Source organism: Molothrus ater, chromosome 11 (genome assembly GCF_012460135.2).
Source record: "Molothrus ater isolate BHLD 08-10-18 breed brown headed cowbird chromosome 11, BPBGC_Mater_1.1, whole genome shotgun sequence".
Classification (NCBI taxonomy): Eukaryota; Metazoa; Chordata; class Aves; order Passeriformes; family Icteridae; genus Molothrus; species Molothrus ater.
Genome location: NC_050488.2, coordinates 12,409,943 through 12,434,804, shown reverse-complemented (window position 1 = coordinate 12,434,804; position 24,862 = coordinate 12,409,943). Strand labels below are relative to the sequence as shown.

Genomic DNA, 24,862 nt, shown 5'->3' with positions numbered 1-24,862 from the left:
ATCATCCAGTCCAACCTATCCCTCCAAGAGGAGCTATTTGGAATTCTGGGCTACATTGGGGCTGACTGGAAACCTCCCAGGGCTGACTGGAAACCTCCCAGGGCACATCTCTCTGCTAACCTGCTCCAGCACCCACGGGGGAAAAGGTTTTCTGAATGAGCAACCTAAAGCTCACCAGTATCTTCATATAATTTGAAGTGACTTCTGAAATCACACCTTGCCTAGCTGAGATTTTCAGCACAACTCTGCCCTAGAGCAAGTGCTAAGCAAGAATCCATCAGGGGAAGTTACACAGCAGGTGACACATCTACAGCTCTATCAGCTCACACCATGCAGACCAAGCTTCCTTCCAAATCCACCCATACATAGTTCAAATAGCTTTGGAACATAAAAAACAGTTTTCAATTTTATGAAGCTTTGAGATAAAAAGAAATTCAGGCTTTTATCCTACCATCTACATTTAGTCTCTCTTAGCTTCTGCAGCTCTCATGCTGCACCTTCTTTGGCTTTCAAGAACATCTGTTAACACTTCTGAAGGCTCAGAAATGATAGAGCTCCATGGCTGCTTTGTTATGCAGGTGACAGCATCTGAAAGCAACCGAGATCTGTGGAGCTGCAGCAATGACATCAGCAGTGGATGGGTGAGGGGGAAGGGAGGTGGGGAGAGAGGGAGAAGCAGCAAGACAAGTTTGCCAGCACAAACACCACCTTTGTTTATGCAAGTTTTAATCACTCTCAAGATAATATTGTTCTGCAAAATAAGTGTTTTGTCAAGATCAAAGTCCTTGCACTCTATAGAAATCTGTATGCAAAATAACAGTTGAGCTTTTAGCTCTGGCAAGTTAATACAGCCTCCAAGAGAAATGCACACCATCCCTGTACCTGAGAGATCTCTGCTCTTTTCAAAATAACAGCCAAGAGGCTGATGCCTGAACACCTTCAAACACACACAAAAGAAGGAAATTTAAGTTCTATGTTTTATGTAAGGTGAATGTATTATTAATATTTCTGTTGCTATTGAAACAAGTAGCAAATAGATGCCCTGTCATACTCTCTTTTCAATTTTGGATCCCACCTGCAGAGTGAAATCCAATTCACTCTTCCTTACTTATGAGGATGCATCACTTCCAATTGATCCTATCAGACCCATTACTAAAAATCCACTCAGAGCAGTACATGCAGAACCACTTTTCCAGTTACTTATTCAGATGAATAATTTTAAACTATGTTTAAGGCAGTGTTCTTTGCATTTGAGTTTGTCAAAGCTTCAAGCATTTTTTGAGTCTGTCTCTCAAGGACAGATGCATAAGCTGTTCTGGGAGCACCATGCCAGCTGGAAAGATGACCACTGCCAGTGGCTTGTCATTCCCTCTGACAGCTGAGCTGCACTTCAAAACCATGCAGTCAGATGAATTAGGAAGCTTGAACAGCACTTACACACAGGTCTTTGCTGGCACAGCTAAATGTGATTTTCCACACTTGGAAAACAACTTCAAGTTTCCTCTCACTTCTGTTGCTGGTTAGCTCAGAACTTTTTGGTTTAGAAATTGCACTTTGTTTCTCAAGTGAAAGATCTCACCATGTCAAAGCAGACGACAGATTCGTACCTCGATCCAGCAAGTGGGAAACAGAACCTGCAACCATTTGCACCACCTGAGCCATTTTCACATTTATGACAGTTGGAAAGAAAAGCAGCACTGAAACCCAAAGAAAAGTTAATGTGTTCAGGAAAATCAGCCACTTCAGCCTTCAATTCACTAGTGAGAACTGGCTGAAATCAAGGGTAAATTTTTTGTTAAAACCAACATTATCGCATCAGCCCAAAACTCGGATCTTGGGTCTTAAATGACTGGTCTGTCACTTTATGTGCCACATGGCAATCTCCAGATGCAGGATAGCCCCCAAGAATACCACCTCCTCTTAATTCTCATAGAGGTATAACTGAGACATGATTTGCAATTAACCAGGACCTGAGCAAAAACCACCCCATCAACCCTTAGTCAAATACCAAAGCAGAATATTCAAACATGCAACCACTTGCATGACCATATATGTCAAATCAAGTGTCAAATTTTTTTCAGTGGAGAAATATTTAGAAATGATTCATTTCAGGGGGAAAGGAAAAGAATGCATTTTCAGTTCTTGTAACAGCTTCAAATGTCATTTAAAGTTAAAAGGAAAATAAATCAAGTAGGTTCTTCACAGGCAGAGTTCTTCTGTGTTACAGATTAACTCCAAAGGCACTCAGACTCAGCACAGCTGTGCCAAACCAGCTCTGTCCACTCAGGATTACAGGTTCAGGCACACTCCACACTTGGTCCCAAAGGCTGCTCAGGCTGAAAAGCTGCACAGATGACTGTGCCAGGCAAGAAGCCTATGAGACACTGGTGGAGCCTGTAAGGCCCTAAAATCCTCCTGCACTATTTCACCTAGACCTGCAGAAAGCCACTCATGCATGACAGGTTGAAGTGTTCACCTGGCTCTACCCAAAGCATTCCTTACAGCCCAGAGTCCACCTGAAAATGCCCAGCTCTGATGGGGACATCAGCCATGCTCCTCAAGGGCCATTCCTTCAACAGAGCAGCAAAACTGAGGTCCAAGGTAGAGCTTGGAGAAATCCCACTCCAGTTCACCGTTGGATAAACACTTTTACCAAGAGAAGTGCATGATGAGTTACAGTGCTTGCTAACCTTGCCTTTAGAAATCTCTGATAACCATTTCCTCACCATGATTATGTACTTTCCAACAGCATTATCTAAATCAGACTTCTCCAGCTTGTTCTCTTTCCATCAAAACAGAAATGCAACACTTCCGGTGACAATGGCTTGTGACATTGTCACACACTCCCACCTCATACTACTCTTCAGTAACAAGTTCAGAACAGACTGCACAATCAATTATAAATTCCACCTTTTATGATAATGGGGTTTTTATTCTTCACAGGAAATCCAACTTTACATGCACAGACACCTTTTCTCCCAAGATGCCTAAGTACAGGCAACATAATAAGCCCTTTAGAATTATGACAATTGGCTGACAACTATTTCCATAAATGCATTTGCTTTATGTATTCTGAATAATGCAGTTTTCACATATTCTTATTACATTCATACAGATTAATAAAGACCTGATTTAAGTGTTTCTTTAAAAGGCTTTATCATCATATGTACAGTAAAACAACTGAGACAATGCCTTACAGCAGAAAAGCCATTAAAAATACTTTTTTTTCTTCTACTACAGCAGGATTTGGGAAAGTATTTAAAATTACATTTCCCTAGGGGCAAATGAGAACTTTGATGATGAAAGAACTAGAATAATAAACGGAAAGTAAATAATCACAGTCTCTTTTAGATTCGTATCTTTACACACATATAATGAAAGCATTACAAGCAGACAATACTGCTTCAACTAGATTTTAAAGACAAGCATAAAGCACTTTTAACAAGATACAATGTGTTCCTACTTTATTATTATTCCTAGGTAGGCTTTGTTCAGGGTTGGTTTTTTGTTTTGTTTTGATTAACTCCTTCTGCAGCCTGCAGGAAAACCAGCCCCAGCTCAAGTGACTCAGGGACACAGCACCAGACAAACCACAGACCAAAGGCTTCACAGCACCCAGGAATCTGCTCCAGGGATCTGGTAGGAAAAGATTTTCCCTATCATCCTAAGAGGCACATTGTTGGGGGTCTTACTGAACTGCAACAAAACTTCAGAAGACAATCCTCAGTTTGTATATCTTTATTTAAATCCTCCTCCTACTCAGGAGCAATTAAAATGAAATACTTGTGCCAGTGTAGACTAGAGACAGAATTCTCCTAATCACTTCTCCTACTTCTCTGGCATAACCAAATGAATGTGACATTTGCCTTTTTTTTTTTTCCAACTAAACCAACAGCTGTTTATCATTGTATTTGCTTCATATAGTTGCCTATTTAATTATATCAAGGCACAACTTTTACTTTATGCCCTTATGTATCTATGAGTTATGCCAAATGTTTTAGCTTTTCCTTCCACTCTATGCTCACACATTGGAGGGTTGTACTCTCTCACCTCACTGAAGCCACATGCTGCAGGACAATAATGACAAAGTCATGAGGCTGTAATTCCTAGACTATAATTTTTGATAATTGAAAATTTACAGTTTCCAGAGGACCTATGATGAAAGCAGTCTGGTGATAAAACAGGTCTCTCCTGTACAGCTGGAGGAGCCAAGGGACAATATTGACAGATTTCACAGAATCATCTGCTACCTAAGCCACACCTGGGACTCCTGCACTTGGGGCTTCCATGTCTCAGCTCACAAGAAGAGAGCCCAGCATCACATCAGACACTGGTGTGCTCTGGGACTTGCAGTAAGAGATAAGTAAGAAAATTAAAACAACAAAAATCCTTCCATCATGGTAGAAGACTAACAAAAATAAGACAGTTTTCCATGTGGATGCTCATTGCAGTGAACAGCTCTGACACTGACAGTAACTACCAAAAGCAAAATACTGCCCTTTCAATCTTAAAACAGTAATTTACAATTTGCTACTTCTCTTTCCAATTCCCTTTCCTACATTTAAATAGAAAACTAGAATGGAAGCAGGGTATTTTGGAGTTCTACATTATTCCATCTGGTGAAGCCTGGGAAATTCAAATGGAGCAAGCTTTATTCTTGCAAGTCAAGAAATCAGAAGACTGCAATGGATAAACATGCTGCTGACCTTGTTCAAGCCTTCTAAGAGAGCCTTACTGATGAGATAGTCAGCCATAAAAAAGGTCTCCTGGAAAACATGATGCTACTACTATTTCAGAGCACACAGATTCACAATTGTAGAAGAAAGCCTGCTGCTTTAATGATTCTGGTTTAGCCCATCACATAAATTTTAGCACATTTCCAAATGTGTTACGTAAGCAAGGCAGATAGAACCAGGAATTCAGCACCAATAATGCTCACGTGCCTGAAACAGTGATACCTTCTGAGTTAAAAACAGCACAGAGAATGTTCACTTTCCCTTCAGTTTACATCAGAACACCACAAGTTCCAAGAAATGGCTCAAATATATACCTTCCCCCCAAAAAAGGAATGTAGCTTACAGGCTTTTAGTTCCAACTGCAGCTAGAAAAGAGAATTTAGCTGAGGAATAAAAGGAAATAAAAGGAAAAGTGGTTTTCTAGTATAGAAATAAGAAATTTTCTTTCAGTTTACAGATCAAGGCATTTTTTTTGGTTTTATAAATGCAATTCTGCCATATGAACTGCTAAACCTGCAAGAAGGCAAATAGTATTTTAAAATCATCTTGAGAAAAGTGCACTAAAACACTTTTTGCCTTAAAATTTCATTTAGTAATGAAGATTACCTACTTCTTTCTGACATCTCTTGTGATAGAGAACCAAAGCATGCCAACGTGTTAAAAGGCACTTCTGAAATCAATTATATGATATGATTTTCAAAGATTTCTAAAGAATGTCCAAATACGTTAAAAACCACACTACCCTAAATAGAAAAACTAACACCCATTTACCTGTAGCAACCAGAAACAATAAAAAATTAGCATGGCTTGACACAAAAGGATTGTGTGCAGAGGAATGACATGGAAGCCCCAATTCCCCGTGCTTGGAAACTGCTGCTTCCTTTCCTGGCACACTGGAAAAGCAGGAAAGGTGGGAAGTTACTGTTGGAGCCTGTTGAAGAAAAGCCTGGCAGCTCTCCCCATTCCTGTGGGGCTGCTGAGCAACTCCAATGCCCTGGTGAGCACCAGCCACGGCAAAGGTGTGAGCCCTTCACTCATTCATCTCCAGGATCAGCCAACTCTGGACCAGAGGTTCTGGTGTTAAAAACCACCAAGTAAAGCTCCTGAAAGTACATCCCTTTCAAATTTAAATCAAGTCTGTTTAAACTTTTCTGTTCTCCATGGATGGACTATTTGACCTATTCCACATTTAAACTGAAATTACAGCAACCTAAACGTGATTGAGTGTATTAATCAATACAGGAGCATAACATCTGTGACTTTGTCTAAAACTCTATATTAAAATAGGGATGAAGTGCAGCCTTATATATTCACAAGAAAAATGCACATCACATTTGACTCTGAGGTCACTCTAAAGATACACCACAGCACCACATTTTGCATCCAGTATAAAACTGCCTTTTTTTAGCCTGTATTGTGACAGGCATTTTGGGATTTGTGTGTTTGACAAACAAACCATGTTGGAATATTTTCATTTGGGCTTTAATTCCCATGTTAAAAACCATCCTGAGTTCAAAACAAAAAACAAAAACAAAATAAAACACAAAAAAAACCAATTCGCTATCACACAAAAGAGAAAAGTAGAATTCCAACCTATCAAAGGGAGAACTAAATTTCATTTCAATCATCAGCTGAAGGCTGATATTTTCAAAACTATTTATGTATACAAAGATATGGACCAACATTTATGTAGGTTTGATAAAGACCCTTGATGTAAAACAATTAATGTAAGTTAATCACTTGCACCTTTTGCTACTTGAATACTTTGGGAAAACTGATCCAAACTGCATTGCTTGCTTAAAAACGTGCATAGCTAAACTTATGCTCCCAAATCCTAAGGGCTAATTTCAGTTAAAACATTTGACTTTGGACAAACAACTTCTAATTCTTATGTTACACTCTGGCCATGAACTATTATTAAGAAAGCATAAATAAAAAGATGAAGGATTAATTGATTCTACTCCACTGTAGCACTTACTGTATTAAGCAGACTGGATCAGAATTCTTCTGACTAGGAATTGCACTGACTTAAATTTTAAGTACAGATGCTCCCAGTGCTGTATTTCTCTTTATGTCACAAAAAAAATCCTGCAGGATTGTTCACAACACTGTGAAATCCGAGTAATTGTGAAGTCATGACTATTAATTTCCAAAAATAAGCATTTTATTATTCACTGAACGTCAATCACATGCCAGGAATTTTTAAATAAGTCCCAATATTGCAAACAGAGAAAACAAGCTTTTTTTGTTTAACGAATAATGATTCAGACACTTTCTTACAGGAGAGCACCCACACAATTTATCACCACTTTCATCTGTCATCCCACATGCTTGGCTTTTGCTCATATCAACATTTTTTAAAATGAATTCTTTTCACTGTAGTTATGATACTGGTTTTGCAATCATTAGGGCTAGCAAAAATCCACAGAAGCTTCAGGTTGTTGATACAGGAAAACTGTGCCTTTTATAAAAATGTGGATTTTTGAAGTCTCTTATCATTTATCACCTGCCTGAAAATCTATCAGTGGAAGTTATTATGCTATCAGTGTTGTAAGATGGTGAATAATCAATATAGAAATTAATTAAATAGCTTCAAGAGAAGAAACCAGATCATGATTTTCAAGTCAACCTCTGATAATCAGATAAATACACAGAGAGAGAACAGCACAGAGAAAGTCAGTCATCACTCAGTCTTCCTCCCTTGATGATTTCAAGTGCTGAGATTTTTATCAGTGAGGTAGTAGAGAGTATTCTGCAAGAGAAAATACTCAAAACAACCTCCCAAGAGAAGCGTTGCCTCTTGTTTCATTGCTGCCATTTAGATGTCCTAATTTAACAGGGTCCCAAAGCAGTCTTTCTTACCAAATACTAACATGCTGTGTGGCAATAATTAACAGAACAGCTTTATTAGAAAATGATTTTTGTTAAAGCTGTCATTTTAAAACACTAGAAGCTACTAAAAGGAATTTACTATGTGTAATATTATCATATCCTGACATCTCAACTTGCCAGGGTGTGAAGAAAATGCTGTATTGCACTCAAAAGCACAGAGGAATATCAGACTTTAGCAACATATGTACATTATGAGATGATTGCTCATCTTTGGCAGGAGCCAGACTAATGAAGAGTTCAGGGTAAGGAGTCCCCCCCACCATCAAAATAGAGAAAAATCAGTGAGTTGGAAGAGCCAATAGTAAAGGCCTCTTATGGAAGCTGATGTGATGAGAAAAAGCCAGAAAATGTCAGGGAATATTGATTTACACATTATTAAAAAAAAAATAAAAAAAACAACAACAACAACAAAAACAAACTCCACACCACCACACCATAGTGTCCCATCAGATTGCTAGAGACAAGAGAAACATGGAAAGTACTGATTCTAAACCCAGCATCTGCTGGGGACACTGACAATTGGGAACTGTCAGGGTTCCACACAATGCTCATGTTTGTTATACACAGGAAAACAGGATTCAGGAACATTTCAACAAAATTAACCTCTACACACGAAACCTTTTATTCAGCAGCCCCATCTTAGGGGAGGGTTTAGCACCCAGAATTTGATCCTTCTCACTCCACTGAGTCTCTGCTGAAAGCTGCCCCACCAAAGGGACCAACTGAGCCAAGTCTTGTTCATTTGATTCTTTTTTATATTCATATGAAAACAGGCACAGATCCTGACAGTCATGTTACTATTAAGGAAATAACTATTATATATTGCTTCCCTAGATCATATAGCTCAATTATTCTGCTTACAGATACTTAATGTCAAAACTGTAATTTCATTCCACTGGGGCCAAAGGAAGGCTCATGAGGGAGTACAGGCACATGCAAAAGAGAGATTATTACGCCAAGTCACTCAGATAAACTGAAATAATTGTAGAAAAAAGATGAAAACTTTTTGTGACACATGTATAGTATGCGTGTCATTTCGTCAGATTTTCCTATCCCAAGAAGAAATCAGCAAGTCTGCTGGAGAGTGGGTGTTCTGTGGAATTAATCAAAAGTGTCTAGAAATGGCAATACAGAAATCTATCGAAAAACTTGACTTTTCTGAAATATGCTAAAACTAAAAGAGGAGAAACTATGCGCAAGAAAGACTCTAGTGGGCGTCACACTCTTCCTTCCAAAAACACAATTAACTTTTCATTCATATCCTGCCAGGAGCAAAATTCTCCTCAGTGTTCTGTACCAGTTCTTACAGTGGGACAAATATCAATGCTCTCTTCCTCTAGTTTTGAAACAGCTTTGATATAACTGAGAAAGGAGGTATCACTGATTTCTGCCACCTCCCTGCACTGTGTAGTCAGTCTCCAGCCAAGGACACAGACACTGGCATGCTCTGCAGCATTACAGAAAATGAAGGGACCAACATAATTAAGTTTGTCAGAAGCCTCTCTGCTTGGAGGAAGATCAAGAAATGCAATGAAGCAAGTATGAACTTCAACCCAGTCCAGTTCTTGTGAGGAAGGAATCTCTAAGGGATTCAGGCCATTCCACCCAAGGCTGGGCAAAGGGAGTCAGTGAGCAATCCATGGAACACAGGTTTCCCTGGCAGAAGGCTCCGACTCTGCTAACTCAGAGCAGCAGCAAGAGAACTGCTCTGCTGGGTAATCAGCACTGAAATGGCATCACAGCCCATGGCACCCCAAAGCTAGGAGGTTTTCAAATCAGTGAGCTGGTTTTTCCCATTTTAGTTTCTACCACCGAAATAGCTGATGATTTTACAAACAGGATTATTTTAATGAAGTCAGCCACAAGATCAGATACAAATTAGAGCTGACCAACTGTTTGTGTGCACACCACGGATCTCAACACGTTACATGGCCAAACATGCCACACACAAGCCAGCTCTTCACTAGATTAATTTCTAGAGGAACATCAAGCTCTCATTTCTCCTTCTCCCTCCAAGCATTCTGTGGAAAAAGCTGTTTCTCTTCATGAGAACACTACCACTCTGCACTTCTATAAATAATTACATGAACATGATTAGATAAATCCCCCTCTTCCAGGATGACCCTCCTGCACAGTCCATTTTGATTAAGTCTTAAAGAATGACAGTTAAATATTTACAGCACTGGTAGTATTTGCCAAAACAGTTTAGATGTTTCCTAACCAGAAATAAACACCTAAATGAAAATTTAGTAATCATTAGAACAGATTTATTCTATGGGTTTATGTATCTCTAGAATTTTCAATACTGCACCAGGGGAATCATGATCATCCTGTTATCTGTAGGCAACTAATCAGAACCAACCAGTAGAAAACACTTCAAGTTTAATATTAAAAAATTAATAAAGCGACTAAAACCAGATCCTCTAACTGCTATGTTTAAGAGAGCATAATAAACACTTGCTAGCCTCCAAGAACACATCTGCAGTTGAATGGTTTACCAGAACAATTATTAGCCTGTCATAAACTGCATGTAATGTAGACAATCACTTTATCGACTTTCCCTCTAATTAAAATTATATTTTTCTTTTATTTTTCACCTAGTGAACAAGGACAATGCTGTAATTCCCTAGGCAGCCAAACACTTAAAAAGAACAATGCTTGCTTGAATTTACCTCAATATATCCCATGTTAGCTTTTAAATTCTCTGTAAATCTACGATTTTGTGCATGCAAATGTTGATAACAGCAAGCAACTGAGCTCTGCTCTTCACTCCCCTTACAAAAACACACTGCACTGGAAACACAGAATATTGATTGGATTGGCAAGGTTCAACATGGACTAGCTCTTTTGAAGAGAAGACCACAAAATGTAATTACAAAGAAGAATTATGTGCCAGCTTTTCTATGGTTTGTTCTGCTTTACTTTATAAGTTAAGTCCAGAAACATTTAGCTACTATGCTGAGTAATCTGTAAGGCAACACTGGTTTGGTGTTTGCTGTTATTTGTTGGTTTCTAAAGACAAAACCTATCTTACAAAATTTGCAGAATGAAAACTTGCTTAAAACCTAATGCACCAATCACAAGTCAAACCAAATTCAGAGGACCAAACCCAGCAAATCAGTCACTGATTTTCTGCAAGGGATGGTAAAATGTGGCTGCCTATGATGGCAGGGGGCTGAGCTCAGTACCCAGCCTCATTCCTATGCAGTTCTTGACAGAAACAGCAGATATGGAGTGGAATAAACCACCCCAGCAAACAACCCCCACCCCAAACCAGCAGTTTCTCTGCTTTTCCTGCCAAGAGAAGGAAAACTGCATCTCTTTGTGTGCACATGGGTGGTGTTTGCATTGCCTTTGCATTTTAACAAATCCCACACTGATCATGACCTATTCAGTGTATACAGAGAAAACTGATTTTTTTTTTAAATTGTGGAGAGTATTTAACACTGTATTAATATACTCATATCTGTTATTGTCTCCATGACAATTCTAATATGAACTGTAAACTCTGAATATTTCTAGCTCTTCCTGAAGCAGAAGCATTATTAAGCAACTGAAGTCCTCCTTAATCTAATTGCACAAGTTAGCAATTCAATTTTACATTTGCTTTTTAGTTGTTCACATTAACCTTTAGACCCCCTAAATGAGAGAACCTGTTTTTGAACCAAGAGCAGCTCAGTACTGTATGAGCACCAACACTGCATTTCAGTATTGCAAAGTCAAAAACATTACAAATGCTTTCTGATTAAGGCTTAATTTTTTAACTTTAGGAATAACTCAGCCTTTATTTAAATTTAAATCTGAGATGTATTCACTCCTTATTTCTAAGATTTTTCTCCATCAGCAGGTTCCAGGATGGATTAGTACAATTAGCAGAGAAAGTGTCTTAGGCCTCTCCAAATACTCTACAATATATGACTCTCAGTATTTACTATCAGAGCATCAAACTCCACCATCCAAGACAAAATTCTGTCCTGCCTAGATTTCTCATGTAGTCATATCTCAAAACTACAGCACTGTCAATTTTTAAGAGTTATGAAATTCTCATTATACTCAGTAATTTGTTTGTAGTGGCATAAATAAAAAATCATCTTTAATCATATCCAAGCAACCAGTAGGAAAGCAAATGAACTGCATGGGTATAAGGACATTTTGCACATAAACACATATTTATCTTATATATATGTGGTATATAAATAAATGTATTATCAACAATGCTCCACCATAACTAACATACCCAAGAACATGTCAGATCATCCACATGAATTACAAACTGAGTAGACTTGAAGTCAGAACTAGAGAGAAAACACTGAATACATTGGCATTTTCATAAAGATATTTATTTGTTAAAGCAGAATTAAAACTTCCTAGACCAGCTAAATGTTAGTAAAATATTTGAAGACAAAAAAAAGTACCACATGCAAAGCAAGTCACATTGTACCTCAAATGAAAAAACAATGCAATACCTTCTCATCAACACATAACATTTTGTTCATGTGATACTCTTCAAAATCAACTTGCAAAGGAATTTTTTGGGAGTTAGTTTCTCATTAAAGCATTTTATATTGGTTGAGATAGAAAACAAATAAACAAACAAATAAATAAATAAATAAATAAAATCTCTGTCTCTAGAACAAGTGAACAGCCACTAATTCAACAACTATAAATATCAGCTGCACAGTACAAAAAGGGAGCACCTCCCATATTTCTGTTTTCTAACTACTCTAAATGTGTTGACTATTGGCATCTACAGTGAATTAAGAAACAATTCTCATTATTTCAAACAAAAATAATGCAAGAATTATGAGACAAAGGCAATAAGGGAAAGGTAATTTTTAATGTACTTCCTTTAGTCAGATACACATTTCAAAACTATTTCAGATACTTTGAATTCTTAAAAAAGAAACCATACCTGATACTCTTCTGTTGTATCGGTTAACAACTGGAGCTGGAAAAAAAAGAAAAATAAAATTACATATTAGTATTTATTATTACAAATCTAATTAATTAATTGCATAATCATTATATAATTTTAGTACACAAACCCCATACAAATCTCTTTTTAAAATGATCCAGTATAAAGCTTTCATCCATCTACTTGCCAGCCAGTAAGGTTTTATTCAAAATGAAACTTCATATTCCTGAAGGCATTACGTGCTAGGATGGATGGTAAGTAGTTTTGGGTTGGGTTTGGCTTTTTTTACCTAATTCTGAAAAAAAACATACCTCTACACAGATTATCCAATCCTAACCTACCACCAGCGAGCAGCCTCATTTATTTGGTATTATTGCCAAGCATTGCAGCACTTTAGGTCAGCTGTACCTCCTTAAGGTGGATCAAAAGACAAAGAAGTTTTGGCCAACCCATTCTGTTCCCCAGGGAGGGCAGTGCTCCCCAGTCCCTGCAGCCATCCAGCCCTGAGCAAGGCTGCCTCATACCAGGGCACAGGCTCAAGCTGGAGAAGGCTGAGGTGCAGGATCCATTTCTTCCTTGCTCATGCTGTAACTCTACAAGGCACTTGGACTTTGGACTGGGAGGAACTGCCTGAGTTCCACTGTGCACATCCATTTTGGCATTACCTTCAGCAAACAGCACCTTTCCCCCTTTTACAGTAACCAAGGCACCGTCTTTGAGAGTTGCTTTAGTCTCAATAAAAACCAAAACAAAATCAACCTGTAAAGTTTCACCCAGAACAAAACCAAAGCACTCTGTTCTCCTTCACCTCTAACAACCAACAGCATTTTATTCTGACTGCTTCATGTTTTCCCACTTTTCTTCCCTTCAATAGGTAATTCTATTTTTCCTGATACAACCTTTCTATTCCATTCTTTCAGTATTTAAGAATTAGAGGAGCCTTTATACCCCATCAGTGCACATGCATCACAGAGCCAGATTTATTAAACACCCACCACAAAAATCTTAATGACGCCATCATTTCTTAGAAACTTTTGAGTATCTCAGCACCACCAGAATACAGAGAACGATGATTACTTAGCAAAGACAGAAGAGCTCAGCTTCTTTGGAGCACTTACAACCACCCTACATCTATATGAAAACACAAAACTGTGAATAATACAACAAAAAAGAGATCAAAATTATTATTGTGTATTTTTTTGTTAAATAAAGGAAATTAGAAGAGGTTGGAGGGGAAAGGAATAATCAGGCTAATTCCATAGCTTTCAGCTAAATCTATTAACAGAGAGACAATGCTCAGCCTCAAAAGAAGCTCAGGATTAAAAGCAACATTATTATGAATTTTCCAATTTAGATCTAAACTTCAATAATATGACATAATCATTATAAAAATAACACTGACACAGGGTTTCATACATCAAACCTGAAGAGGTTCAAAAACACTGAATAATAAACCTGAGAATTCAAGTAACTTTCTCTCCAAACCTTTCAGCAATTTATGACAGCAGGGACCCTTCCTGCAAATAAGGGCAGGATTTATCTCACTTGCCAAAAGACACCATGGGTGGGAGAAGCTTACCCCACCTTAAGGGGAAATAGGCTTTGGGAATACAGATCCCAAAGGTTTATTAAACAAACTCATGCATCTGAAAATGTTCATATATTTTGCCCTGTTCTTAACTTTTCTTTGTGGGTCTGTCTGTGGCTACCAGTGGTGACACAAAACTGCTCTGGACACTAATTTGCCCTGCAAGAGTACACTCATCTAACTGAGTAACTAAAAAAAATTGGCCAATCTGGACCTAAAGAAACAGGAAAATTCACTACTTTTGTCCTGAAACCCAGTCAAATGCCCAGCTCTCTAAGGTTTTGAAGAATGGGAAGACCGAAACAAATTAGTTCAGTTTCCACTACAAAGTCATTTATTACAAAAGAAAATACTAAATTCAAAATGTAATTTGATATGTTTGCTGTACAAGCACCTCATCAAGGTCGTAACAGTTTTCAGTAAATGATTAACCAGTCTCATGTACAGATTCAGATACTTTTAATCAACACCATTAGTGAGTAAATACATTATTTCAGTTTCTATCTTGAACATACAGAATTTCTTCTCCACCTTATGACTTCTACACCCATTTCTTGCTCATATTTAAGAATAATATTTTCATGTCTTTAAACAGAATTAATATACTCCAGAATACTCTGGTGTACTTTGGGTAACATAGAAAAAAATCCAACAACAATGTCTTCTTTTGGAATCTTGATTATTTTATCCCATAGCAGGGTTCAGTGTCATCAAAACTGCATCAAGTTTTCCAATGTAAAAAATGAGCAAAACACATAACCTTTTAAGGGCAGTTAAGAGACGACTATTATTCTGCCTCCACAAAGCTTTTAAGATTAAAATGATAGTTTGCATCTCTTATACCAGTGACAGTTCTAACATGTATAAAATTCATTTTTATGTGTTGTCAGATGACTATTTTTATACTAAAGAGATAAAAATCTGACCTTTCCTAGTAGAGAAGATTAGTGAGGTTTTTTTTTACCTCTGGCTTACCAATGAAAAGCTCCCTTTGCTTATGACTATTTTCAGTATTGCACAGTCATATTGCCACTCCTATGGCACCCTTGTGTTTTGCCATTAGAAGTACATGAAGGAAAAGCCTGGCATTGAGCACTGCTAAGAGAAACAGCTCCTGAAGGTCCCACGTACACCTACATTGGTCTGTGAACCGATTCCAAAAAATCAGATGGGTGGAAGGGAATAATACATTTACTGTTAACACAGCCAACCTCCTATGCTGAGCACTAAAGGACACCTAATTTAAAGCAATGGTGATGGACACACCAATAACAAATTCCTACTACACCAGAGCAGCCCCCAGAGCACAACCCTGCCTACACTGTGATAAGAATCCAGTGAATCCAGCACATAAATCTGGTACCACTCAGAGATCTGCAATCTACAGAAACAAGATTAAACTGCTGCTTTGAAAGAGGAAACAATTTTTTTTTTTAATTTTTTTAATCTCCAGTTAGAACTCCCCCCTGCCGCACACCCATGGGCCACATTCAGTTTGAACAATGGCCCATGTCTCTGGTAATGATATGAATGCTATTATACTTTAATTGCAAACACTATAATGAGATTAAAAGATTTTGTTGTGAGATGATTGCATTGTAAACTCCCCATTATGTCAAAACCTCAGGTGCAGCAATATTCGAGTTCAAAATGTCTCATACCTTTGGCACAGCTCCTGCTTTTACTTGGCTCATGGGAACCAAGACACAGTAATTGGGTAAACACAACAAAAACTGAGGTAAATTAAACCATTGTAGCAGAAGAGAGCAAAACGGCCCAATTTCCTCCCTGGCAACCAAAGGCAAGTGATTCTGGCACTGGAAAGGCAGATCAAGCTGTGCATTCCACAGTTCTGCCAGAACTGACTCAGGACAATGATCCTACTCCACTGTTCAAGAAAAATCAGGAATGTCTGCTAAACATGTACGTGTTCTCCATACTGTGATGAGGCACAGACTGAAGTAAGCACTAGATAGGAACCCTTAACAGGCTGCTTCAGACTGAAAAACCTCTCTTCCTCAAAGTAAAGGTATGTCATTACATTGATTTAATAGAAAAATATTTTAATAAATTGCATAAATAGATCAATACTGTACATTCCATTACTTAAATTCAAAAATGTGCATTACATCAAACAGCAGCAGTGCCATGCAGTTAGTGGCTACTACTGACTGTACTGCCACTTGCTAGTGGCTCCATTTCACTGGGTTTTCTCACTTGAAAAATTACGGATGTAAATCAGACACTGCGATTTTAAAAATTTTTTTAATACTTTCCATAAGTGACAAAACAGGAATTTCTCCAATATCCTTCAGTTTGCTTTGGCATTGAGATTTACTTTGAAATATCTGATGCTCGATTGTGGCTCACTATGTTTAACTTACAAGAGCCCTGACTATGGTTCTAAGCAGGTATAAAATACAGCCCCATAGGTGAAAAATGGACACAGATATTATTTTTCTTACTGTTTTTAAGCCAAACCAGACCAACAATTACAATATTTGAGGCGAACAAGTGACAGTAAAACCACTCTTTACAACCAGACCTAAAAGCACACTTTTCCTACAGTGCGTGGGCTCCCTTCTCTGTCATTGACTTTGAAAAGTGACTGGTAAAAAAAACCATCAGGCTTTTTTAGATGTACACTACTACCATAACAGGGAAAGCTGTTTCTCTACACTACTCACAAGCCTGAAATGAACAGAAGTACAACCATCGTTCTCCCAGCTACTGCTACCCACTTATTACACATCCTAATATGAATTCTTATAGAAAAAGACAAAACTCAAAAGATCAACTCAGGGTCACAGAAAAAAAAATTCAGGGGCAAACAAAGGACTGGCATCCCAGGCATGACAGTAGAGTACAAGGTGCTACTGCTCTGTACTGGATGTACCTTGAAAACTTACTTCTCTTTCTTCACAAACACTTTGCTTTTCACTATGATCTGTGAACATTTCCTAATATCAACTAGGGTAAAAAAATCACACTGTTTGTGATTTTGAATATGATTTACAGCAGCATACTAAGTTAAGCTTTTGTGCACACAAATATTTAATGCACATCTTCTGTGTAATCTAATCAACAATCTTTGAAGGTTTCCTGATGAAAGATGGAGCAAAGCTCATAGGAGGTGGCATAAACTTAGTATAGCACTCAGAGTTCAAAGAGCATAAGCACAAAATGCCAGCTTCATTACAACCAAGTAGCACAAATCAGTGATTCACAGAGTATTTTCCCATTGGATCATGGCACAAAATCATCCTCTCTGAAGACAGACAAAAAGAGAAACAGAATGTAAACAGTTCTAATTTAACAAGTCAATTAAGTTTATCCAAACAACACATGAGTTGACACTAAAAACCATTAAAGCTGAAATACCAGAAGCAGAGTGGAGTATAAATCTGAGGCATGACTGTCTCTCTGGAATGCTGTATCAAGTTACGATAAGGAAGTGCCAGACTACAGCTGTCAAACTGTTTTTCTACACACCAAGATGTTAATGGACTTACATAAATAGGAACCATCACAACTCTGAGAAAACTCATCGATTCAAGTATCAGCTTTTTTAGGATTCCTGGCAATTAAAAAGTAATACTAGAGCAGAAGGAACTTTCATCATCAGATATGCAACTGTACTTCAATAAATACCAATCTGAACCTTTTTTTTAATAGGTAAGTAAAAAAACAGAGTTCCCTCTGACTGTTACCAGTATAACAGCTGCATATCCATGATTTCCTTCAGGATGTCCTAGCTGGATAGTGGCAAATTCTCACTTCCCCCTTCCACATCTCTCCTTTATAAGGTGGGGACCACAGGTAGGGCTACAAACTACTTAGGATTTTTTCAGAAGCAGCTCTGGAACCCAAGAGATCCCCTCAAAGCTTCTCTCAGAAAAGCAGAACAGACAGAAACAGATGAGAGTTTTACAGACACCCTTTTATTTTCCTTTCTATTCCCTTTATTTTCCCTTCTATTCCTCTGCCTACCCACCCCCACAGAGGAGGATGGAAACTCAGAACCCGGTTAGACAGGCAGGAGAGACCCTGATGGTGTCAGCTGAAGCATGCCAGACATTTGGAGGAAGACAAAAGGTCAGGGAACACTAGGGAAGAAGTGAGTTTTCAGAGAACAAACAGAGGGAACACAGAACATTAAAAAATTAAAAAGTGGAAACCATGATCCACGATTGGGTACACACAGGCTTTGCTTTTCTGTAAAAGACTTTTACATCTATTAAGTTGGAAAACAATAAAAAATATTAGATTGCTATTAAACATTGTTTTCCTGTCAGCTGCTGTAAAAATAACAGAGACATGGACACCTTGTTATTTCTCAGTACTGAAAAACAGCTGTCATCAACAGCAAGAGAACAAAACATAAAAACGAAGTTGCGACACATCCTGGTCTCCAATTTAATTGATTTTAATTTGTATTTAAAAATTACTGACAAAATGGAGAAACGCTGTCTGAAAACCTCATTTTAGAAGAGTCTCTGACCCTTGCTTTCCAAGTTTTTTACAACCCCTCTGACAGAGAGAATGTAGTAACTTCTGAAGGGAAAAGTTGAGTCAACAAGCAAAGCATTTATGTCAGTGAAAAAAAGGTGTTTATGAAGTTAAAACTGTTGTGCTATTTTGAGTTTGCTCTTTTTTGGTTTTCAAGTACAGTAGAAAAATGAATATGCACACTGGAATGGACAGACTTTAAACAGCTGATCAATTCAAGAAAGAAATCATTGCTTGACTAACTGAAAGGAATCTGGGTGAACCTCTGGTTATGATGGCATTTCTTGACTAAGGCTTTCAGTGTTGTTTGTTTTTAAATCAAAGATCCCTGTTTCCAATGTATCCCTATTTCAATATTCCCTTTCCACAACTGAACCTGAGCAGTCATGCATGGTACTGCTTTCATTACATTTCTCAGCAGATATTCATTCTCACAAATAAAGGACCATAACCCTGCTCCCAGAACTCAGGAGTCTGTACAGCCTGACTGAAGCCTAAGCACAGGAGAACAAACACCTTTCAAGCAGCACTTCACATTATCTGACATTGCAATGGCATGACCCACACAGCCCTCTCCTATTTCTTGCTGACATGTCTCAGATCAAGCCAAACAGCACTTTTTTTTATTATTTTTATGAGTGTAATCTATATTATGAAGATCAAAGAGATAGCAACAAGGCATGCACTTGCTTTACAGACATGAAATTAGAAAAACTCCCCCGTGCTGAGGTACAATCTCAGCTAAAAGGACACATTTCACAGTGATTAAAGATATAACCATATGCTGATAGTACAACAGAGATTGTCAGAGACTGAAATGAAAGACTTGGGAATGTTTTCAAGTATTAGAAAGACAAATCTATGCACTGCACAGAGAAAGAAGGATGCTGCAAAAAAAACAGGAAAGTTAAGAAGCAGCTGACAAATCTTCAAAGCACTGTCAGAAGAGGCAAGACACTGGAAGGTACAACAAAGCAAGTGAAAAATGGAAATTTGCTTGGGCTTTAGGAGTAGGCTTAGAGAAGAAGGCATTTCAGAGAGAGGGAAGCTAAGGAGCCACATTAGTAATACCAGAAAATTAATCTTACAAACCAAACATTAAGTAGATGATAAAAAGAAAAGATCCTAAACATATCTGAATGTGACTTTCACTTGGATTGTGAGACAATGGAAAAGCCAGAAAAGGTCAAAGATGAGAATGAGACTGTGGAGAAACAGAAATATCACATCAAGAAGAAGTAACTGCAAGTTTCCTTAAAATAAATGCTTCATACAGAAAAATATATTGGCATCTTATCTAGGGTACCACGAGGCATTTCCCAATCAGTAAGAAACATGGGCAACTCACCTCCAGGACCAGATGCACTGGCAGAGAAAGAAAGCCCCCTCCTTTTCCAAGGTTCCTGACTAACCCTTCCTATTCTACCAGTTCTGCTTTCAAACCTCACCTCTTTATTCAGCAGCCTCCTGATCCACCAGAGATCAGAAATGGATGAGGCAGGAGGATTAATACCTCAGGGCACTAAGGATTTTTGAAACATCATGAAGACAAATTTTGTCTGAAATCTTTTCATTAGAAACTTCAGATGTGCTGTTTAAAGCAACATTCGACTCTGACACAGAGAGCTCTTTTAAAGCAACACTTTCTGTATTTCAACTGGTTTTTACTATGGTTTTGATTTCTAAGGCTCAACTCCACATCCTCATACCTTTTAAAACATCAAATCCCAAAGACTTTTGATTAGATTTTTATTCTGTGCCTGGTTGAAAAGTGCAATCACTGTTACAAACTAACAAAACTTAAACCTCTTTCAGGTTTTTTGGAAAGTTGAGTTCCACCAAACATACTTGGAAGTCCTGGAGATAATTCCTAAATGAGTCATAAAAAACGTCATTTAACTATATCTAGCACATCAGTCTATTTTTATTATTCCCAACTGCGCCGCTTGCATAAATCTCTTTCCACAAAATAATTAACTGTACACAGGTGAATGCAATCTGAGTAAAAAAAAAATAAAAATAAAAACCAAAACCTACACAATAAACCTGAGTCAATTTTTATACATTACACTATTATTAAATTTGCATTCTATCACAGCATAGAGCAATTGTTAAGTACAAGTCTAAGGTGCATAAGTCACTGCTCCAAAGAGAACATTGGAATCAGTCAAGGGAACATGTTTTTCCATTTGTAGAAGCCTAATTAAAAGTCCCACCATTATTCTGAACATTTGAATGCAGTAAACATTGTAAAAACTAACAAGAGCAACAACCTGCTGGGGGCCTCTCACAACAGGTTAGACTCACCACAAAATTCTAAAACTCCTCCCTAAAGGAGAGGGTCCCCACATCAGCAGTCTGGGACATCCCCACCACAGCCAGCTTCAGCAAGGTCCAGACCCAGCTCTGTCTCACCCTGACAGTGCTGTCCTCTCCCAAACCTTGGGCACAACTCTGTTCACGGTCCCAATGTGGTCTAGATTTTAAAAACACTCTAACCAAATTTATATTATCCTCAGAAATAGCAGAGTCAACTTCTCTGAAAGAAGTTTATATCAAATAAATACCATCAATGAAGCCAGGAACTTTTTCTCAACACTCTGGTTAGGAACTTTGAGAGAATTATTAGCCAGGCAATAAAATTATAATAGACAAATATAATCCAAATGCAGATCTGGGGAAAAATCTTCATAAGGTAATAGGGATGAAGTGGAAAATGCCATCACTGGCACAGGCTTCAGTGTTTATACAGCCTCAGGAATAAACAGCTGTAAAATTAAGTCTGAAAAGAGCGGAAGACAAGCATGTGACAGCTCTGGTAATGGCACAAGTGAAGAAGTGCACTGGCTCCAGGTATTTCACACCTCCTGTCACTGCATCTCTATAACCTCTTCCCCCTGTACCCTCCCTCACACACCTCCATTCTGCCCCAGAGGAGAAGACAAATGCAGCTGCAAAGAGGAGAGTTCCAATTCCCACTCCCACAGAAACTCTTCTACTTTCAGTTTCCATATCACACTTACCCTGCTTGTTTTTAAGGCCTTTAACCAATTCCTACAGCCAAGGCTTTACTTTGTGTCTCCTGCACTGCCACAGACGCATAATAAATACTTCAGCAAGTAATACACACTTTCCCAGCTGGATTGCTGCTCTCTCCTCAGTGAACTTTGGGGTTACAGTGCACCACTGATGTTCTTGTCATTCTCTACATTCCCCAGTTTTGTTCTACCCCATCTGTGCAGAATGGACTTTTCCTGATTCACTGCACAGAACACCCCCAAATCCCACACATATTAAATACACACACCTGTATATACATTTTTACAGGCCTTTTCCAGTGAGCAACTCCTCAAATAACTCATAAACATCCTATATTTCAGCTATTATCTGTCCTCTAGGCAGAGACTTATTTTAAGGCACAGTAAATGTTGCATGTATTCCTAATATTTTTCTAGGTACATCTGGCATTTGAGAAAACTTCAAAATGGCATAATTCTGTATTTTTATTTGAATGTATAATGAAGACTTGATTTCCTCCTATATGTAAAGAAATATGATGATGATGCAGATATTCTTGTAGGTAAGCAATGAAAAAGATAGAAAAAAGACAATTTTTGACTGCCTATTAGTTTTCACCAGAAACACAACCTTAATTTTACATTCACTGCATTGTATTTTAAAGAGATTCCATCTGCTCTATCTGTAGTGCACATTAATATTCAGAAGACATCTGCAGTGTGCAGACCAAGCTTTTAATTGGAATCATGTCACAGCTACCATCACACAACACAGAATGTAAATGTTGGCTATCTGCACTCGGCAGCTGCTTGGCAGGCTCAGCATCAAGTCCTGCTGAGACTGATAGTGTCTTTAAATAATGCGGTATCAGGATATAAAAGCTATCTTGAGAAATCAAATATTGACTGTCATATCCATAACTAATATAATTTACTAGCACCCTAAACTACTTATAAGCAAAATATGGTTCATATTCAGCCATCATTTTCAAAGAGAGACAACAAATTGATACAACTGAGCACTCACATCTTTCACTATGATAGATACTTAAGCAAATTTAACTTGTACACAAAAGGGGACAATGACAACTGAACCTCAGTGCAAACAAAATGGTGTAATAAAGCTCAAAACATTTATAAAAATCTAAAACTCAAGCATTGCTAAGGACATAAGAGCACCTGAATAAAAATTCAATTAACAGGTGCACTCGGTGAATTAAGATACTTTCCTACAATGTCAGACTAATTATTCTGGAATGAACAATATAGTTACCTTTTCTTGGAATTAAAAAAAACCCACCCAACCCTGAGTCAACAGCATTATCATCTGCTTCAAATTCTTGCCAAACCATGGTAACACAAAATTACATTTTCCCAGTCACCTGCATATTTTCTGCTTGTACTCTGCTTTAAGTTTCTGACAAATGGAGCAGTGAGCAGCAATCTATAGAGAGAGAACTGTATGTGTGTGCAGGTTTATTTATACACACAAACCAAAGCTCTGTCCAATACAAGCAACTGGTTGTTACTGACAAATTGGTCTCAGGTAAGCTGCAAGAAATTTCAGTCTATCGGTATGTAAGAATGACAAAGGAACTCTAAGAACAGCAACACTTGCTTTTCATGAAATACACATTTCCTTGGGGAATTTATATGCCACCACCTTTGCCACTGTCCTGTAACAAACACAAAGCCAAAATTCAAGACCACAAGCCATAAAGGTACACAGTTATACCACCACAAAAATAATTATGCAAGTAGAGGCAACATTAGAACAGAGTCATCATGATCCAGTGTCCTCCTCTGATAGACTAATTGGATTACTGGATCCTCTTAGCTTCAGAACAGCTCCCAACACAGATAAGGGAGTTAACAGAAGGGGAAGACACAATTGTTTGTGTTCAGGGCATGCATACACTCAATTTGTACGCTCAGTCTCAAGCCTGTACTTGCAGATCTGCCACCATTTGATGAAAGGGTAGAAAAGTAAAAAAACTGAGAAGGCAGAGCTGGGTTTCAGTCCCAAACCTGAGAGCACAACAAACCTATTGCTGACCACTGATTGCAGCAGAACTTCCAATGCGTGTAAATGCCAAGGAAAAAAGGGCTGGGCTGGTCTTAGCCTTTTCCATCAGTGATGTGCAGCTGGTCTGCTTAAGGACTACAACAGAAAAGAAAAATGATCATGGGCAGCTGCAGATGAGATGCAGCCTAAGAAGCTTTTCCTTTCACCTCCGAGTTGTTTAGTCTCAGACAAAATAGGCTGGAGTCACTCTTACAGTCAGGTGTATCTCATGTGACAGTATGAAACAACTGAACTACTTCTACAAAAGAGCAATTTATAAGAAAAATACGGAACAGGAGATTTGAAGCTCAGCAGAAACAAGCAGCAGCCTGGAGAGAGCCTGGTGTGTCATATACCCAGCAGGCATGTTATATCTGCCAGGTCAACCTGAGTTCAGAATTGATTAATTACAGGGATCTAGGTAAAATTTAAGAATAGCATCCTACAGATAAAATAGGCACATAAAAGTCCACAGTTCTTTGCCTGGGTCACTCCATCACCAATGAAGCATTGGTATTTCATTAACAATTCCTGCTGACATTTGAATGATGAAACATACTGTGTTTTTACATAAGACAAAACTGCAATAGGTTGTGCTGTCATCTGATTTGATCTGAATAAAAGAGCACAAGGAATTTCAATCAAGTGTCACTTCAAGCTGATTCAGAGCTTAATCTCACACATCCACATTTAACTGAAGGCAGAAACACACAGTTATGTGCCAGGCAAGGCACACTGGTTGCAGGGTACTCTGGACAGCTTCTGATGCAATGTTGTTATGTCAGGGAGGTGGTCCTTCCCTCCTATCTGATATTTCCAGGGGTCCCCAGGACGAGGTGAGAGATGAGTGAATCTGACTCCATGTTCTTAGAAGGCTAATTTATTATTGTATGATAGTTATTATTGTATGATATTGTATTATTGTATTATATTTATATAAATATATTCTATTAATATTTATAATATTAAAGAATACTAAATACTAAAACTATACTAAAGAATAGAGAAAGGATACAGACAGAAGAGTACAAAGAATGATAATGAAAAACCCGTGACTGATTCCTCAGAGTCCAACACAGCAGATGGTGATTGGTCATTAAGTAAAAACAATTCACATTAAACCAATCAAACATGCACCTG

The 24,862-nt window shown here is 38.1% G+C and overlaps 1 protein-coding gene across 1 annotated transcript in view; it reads right to left on the bottom strand.

Moving 5' to 3' along the window:
- Positions 1–24,862, bottom strand: part of PRKAR2A (protein kinase cAMP-dependent type II regulatory subunit alpha) — a 60,138-nt gene that overhangs the window by 22,949 nt on the left and 12,327 nt on the right. Inside the window, exon 2 of the mRNA XM_036390870.1 lies at positions 12,541–12,576. Within this exon, the coding sequence (XP_036246763.1) occupies positions 12,541–12,576 (36 nt within the window). The remainder of the gene's footprint in view (positions 1–12,540; positions 12,577–24,862) is intronic.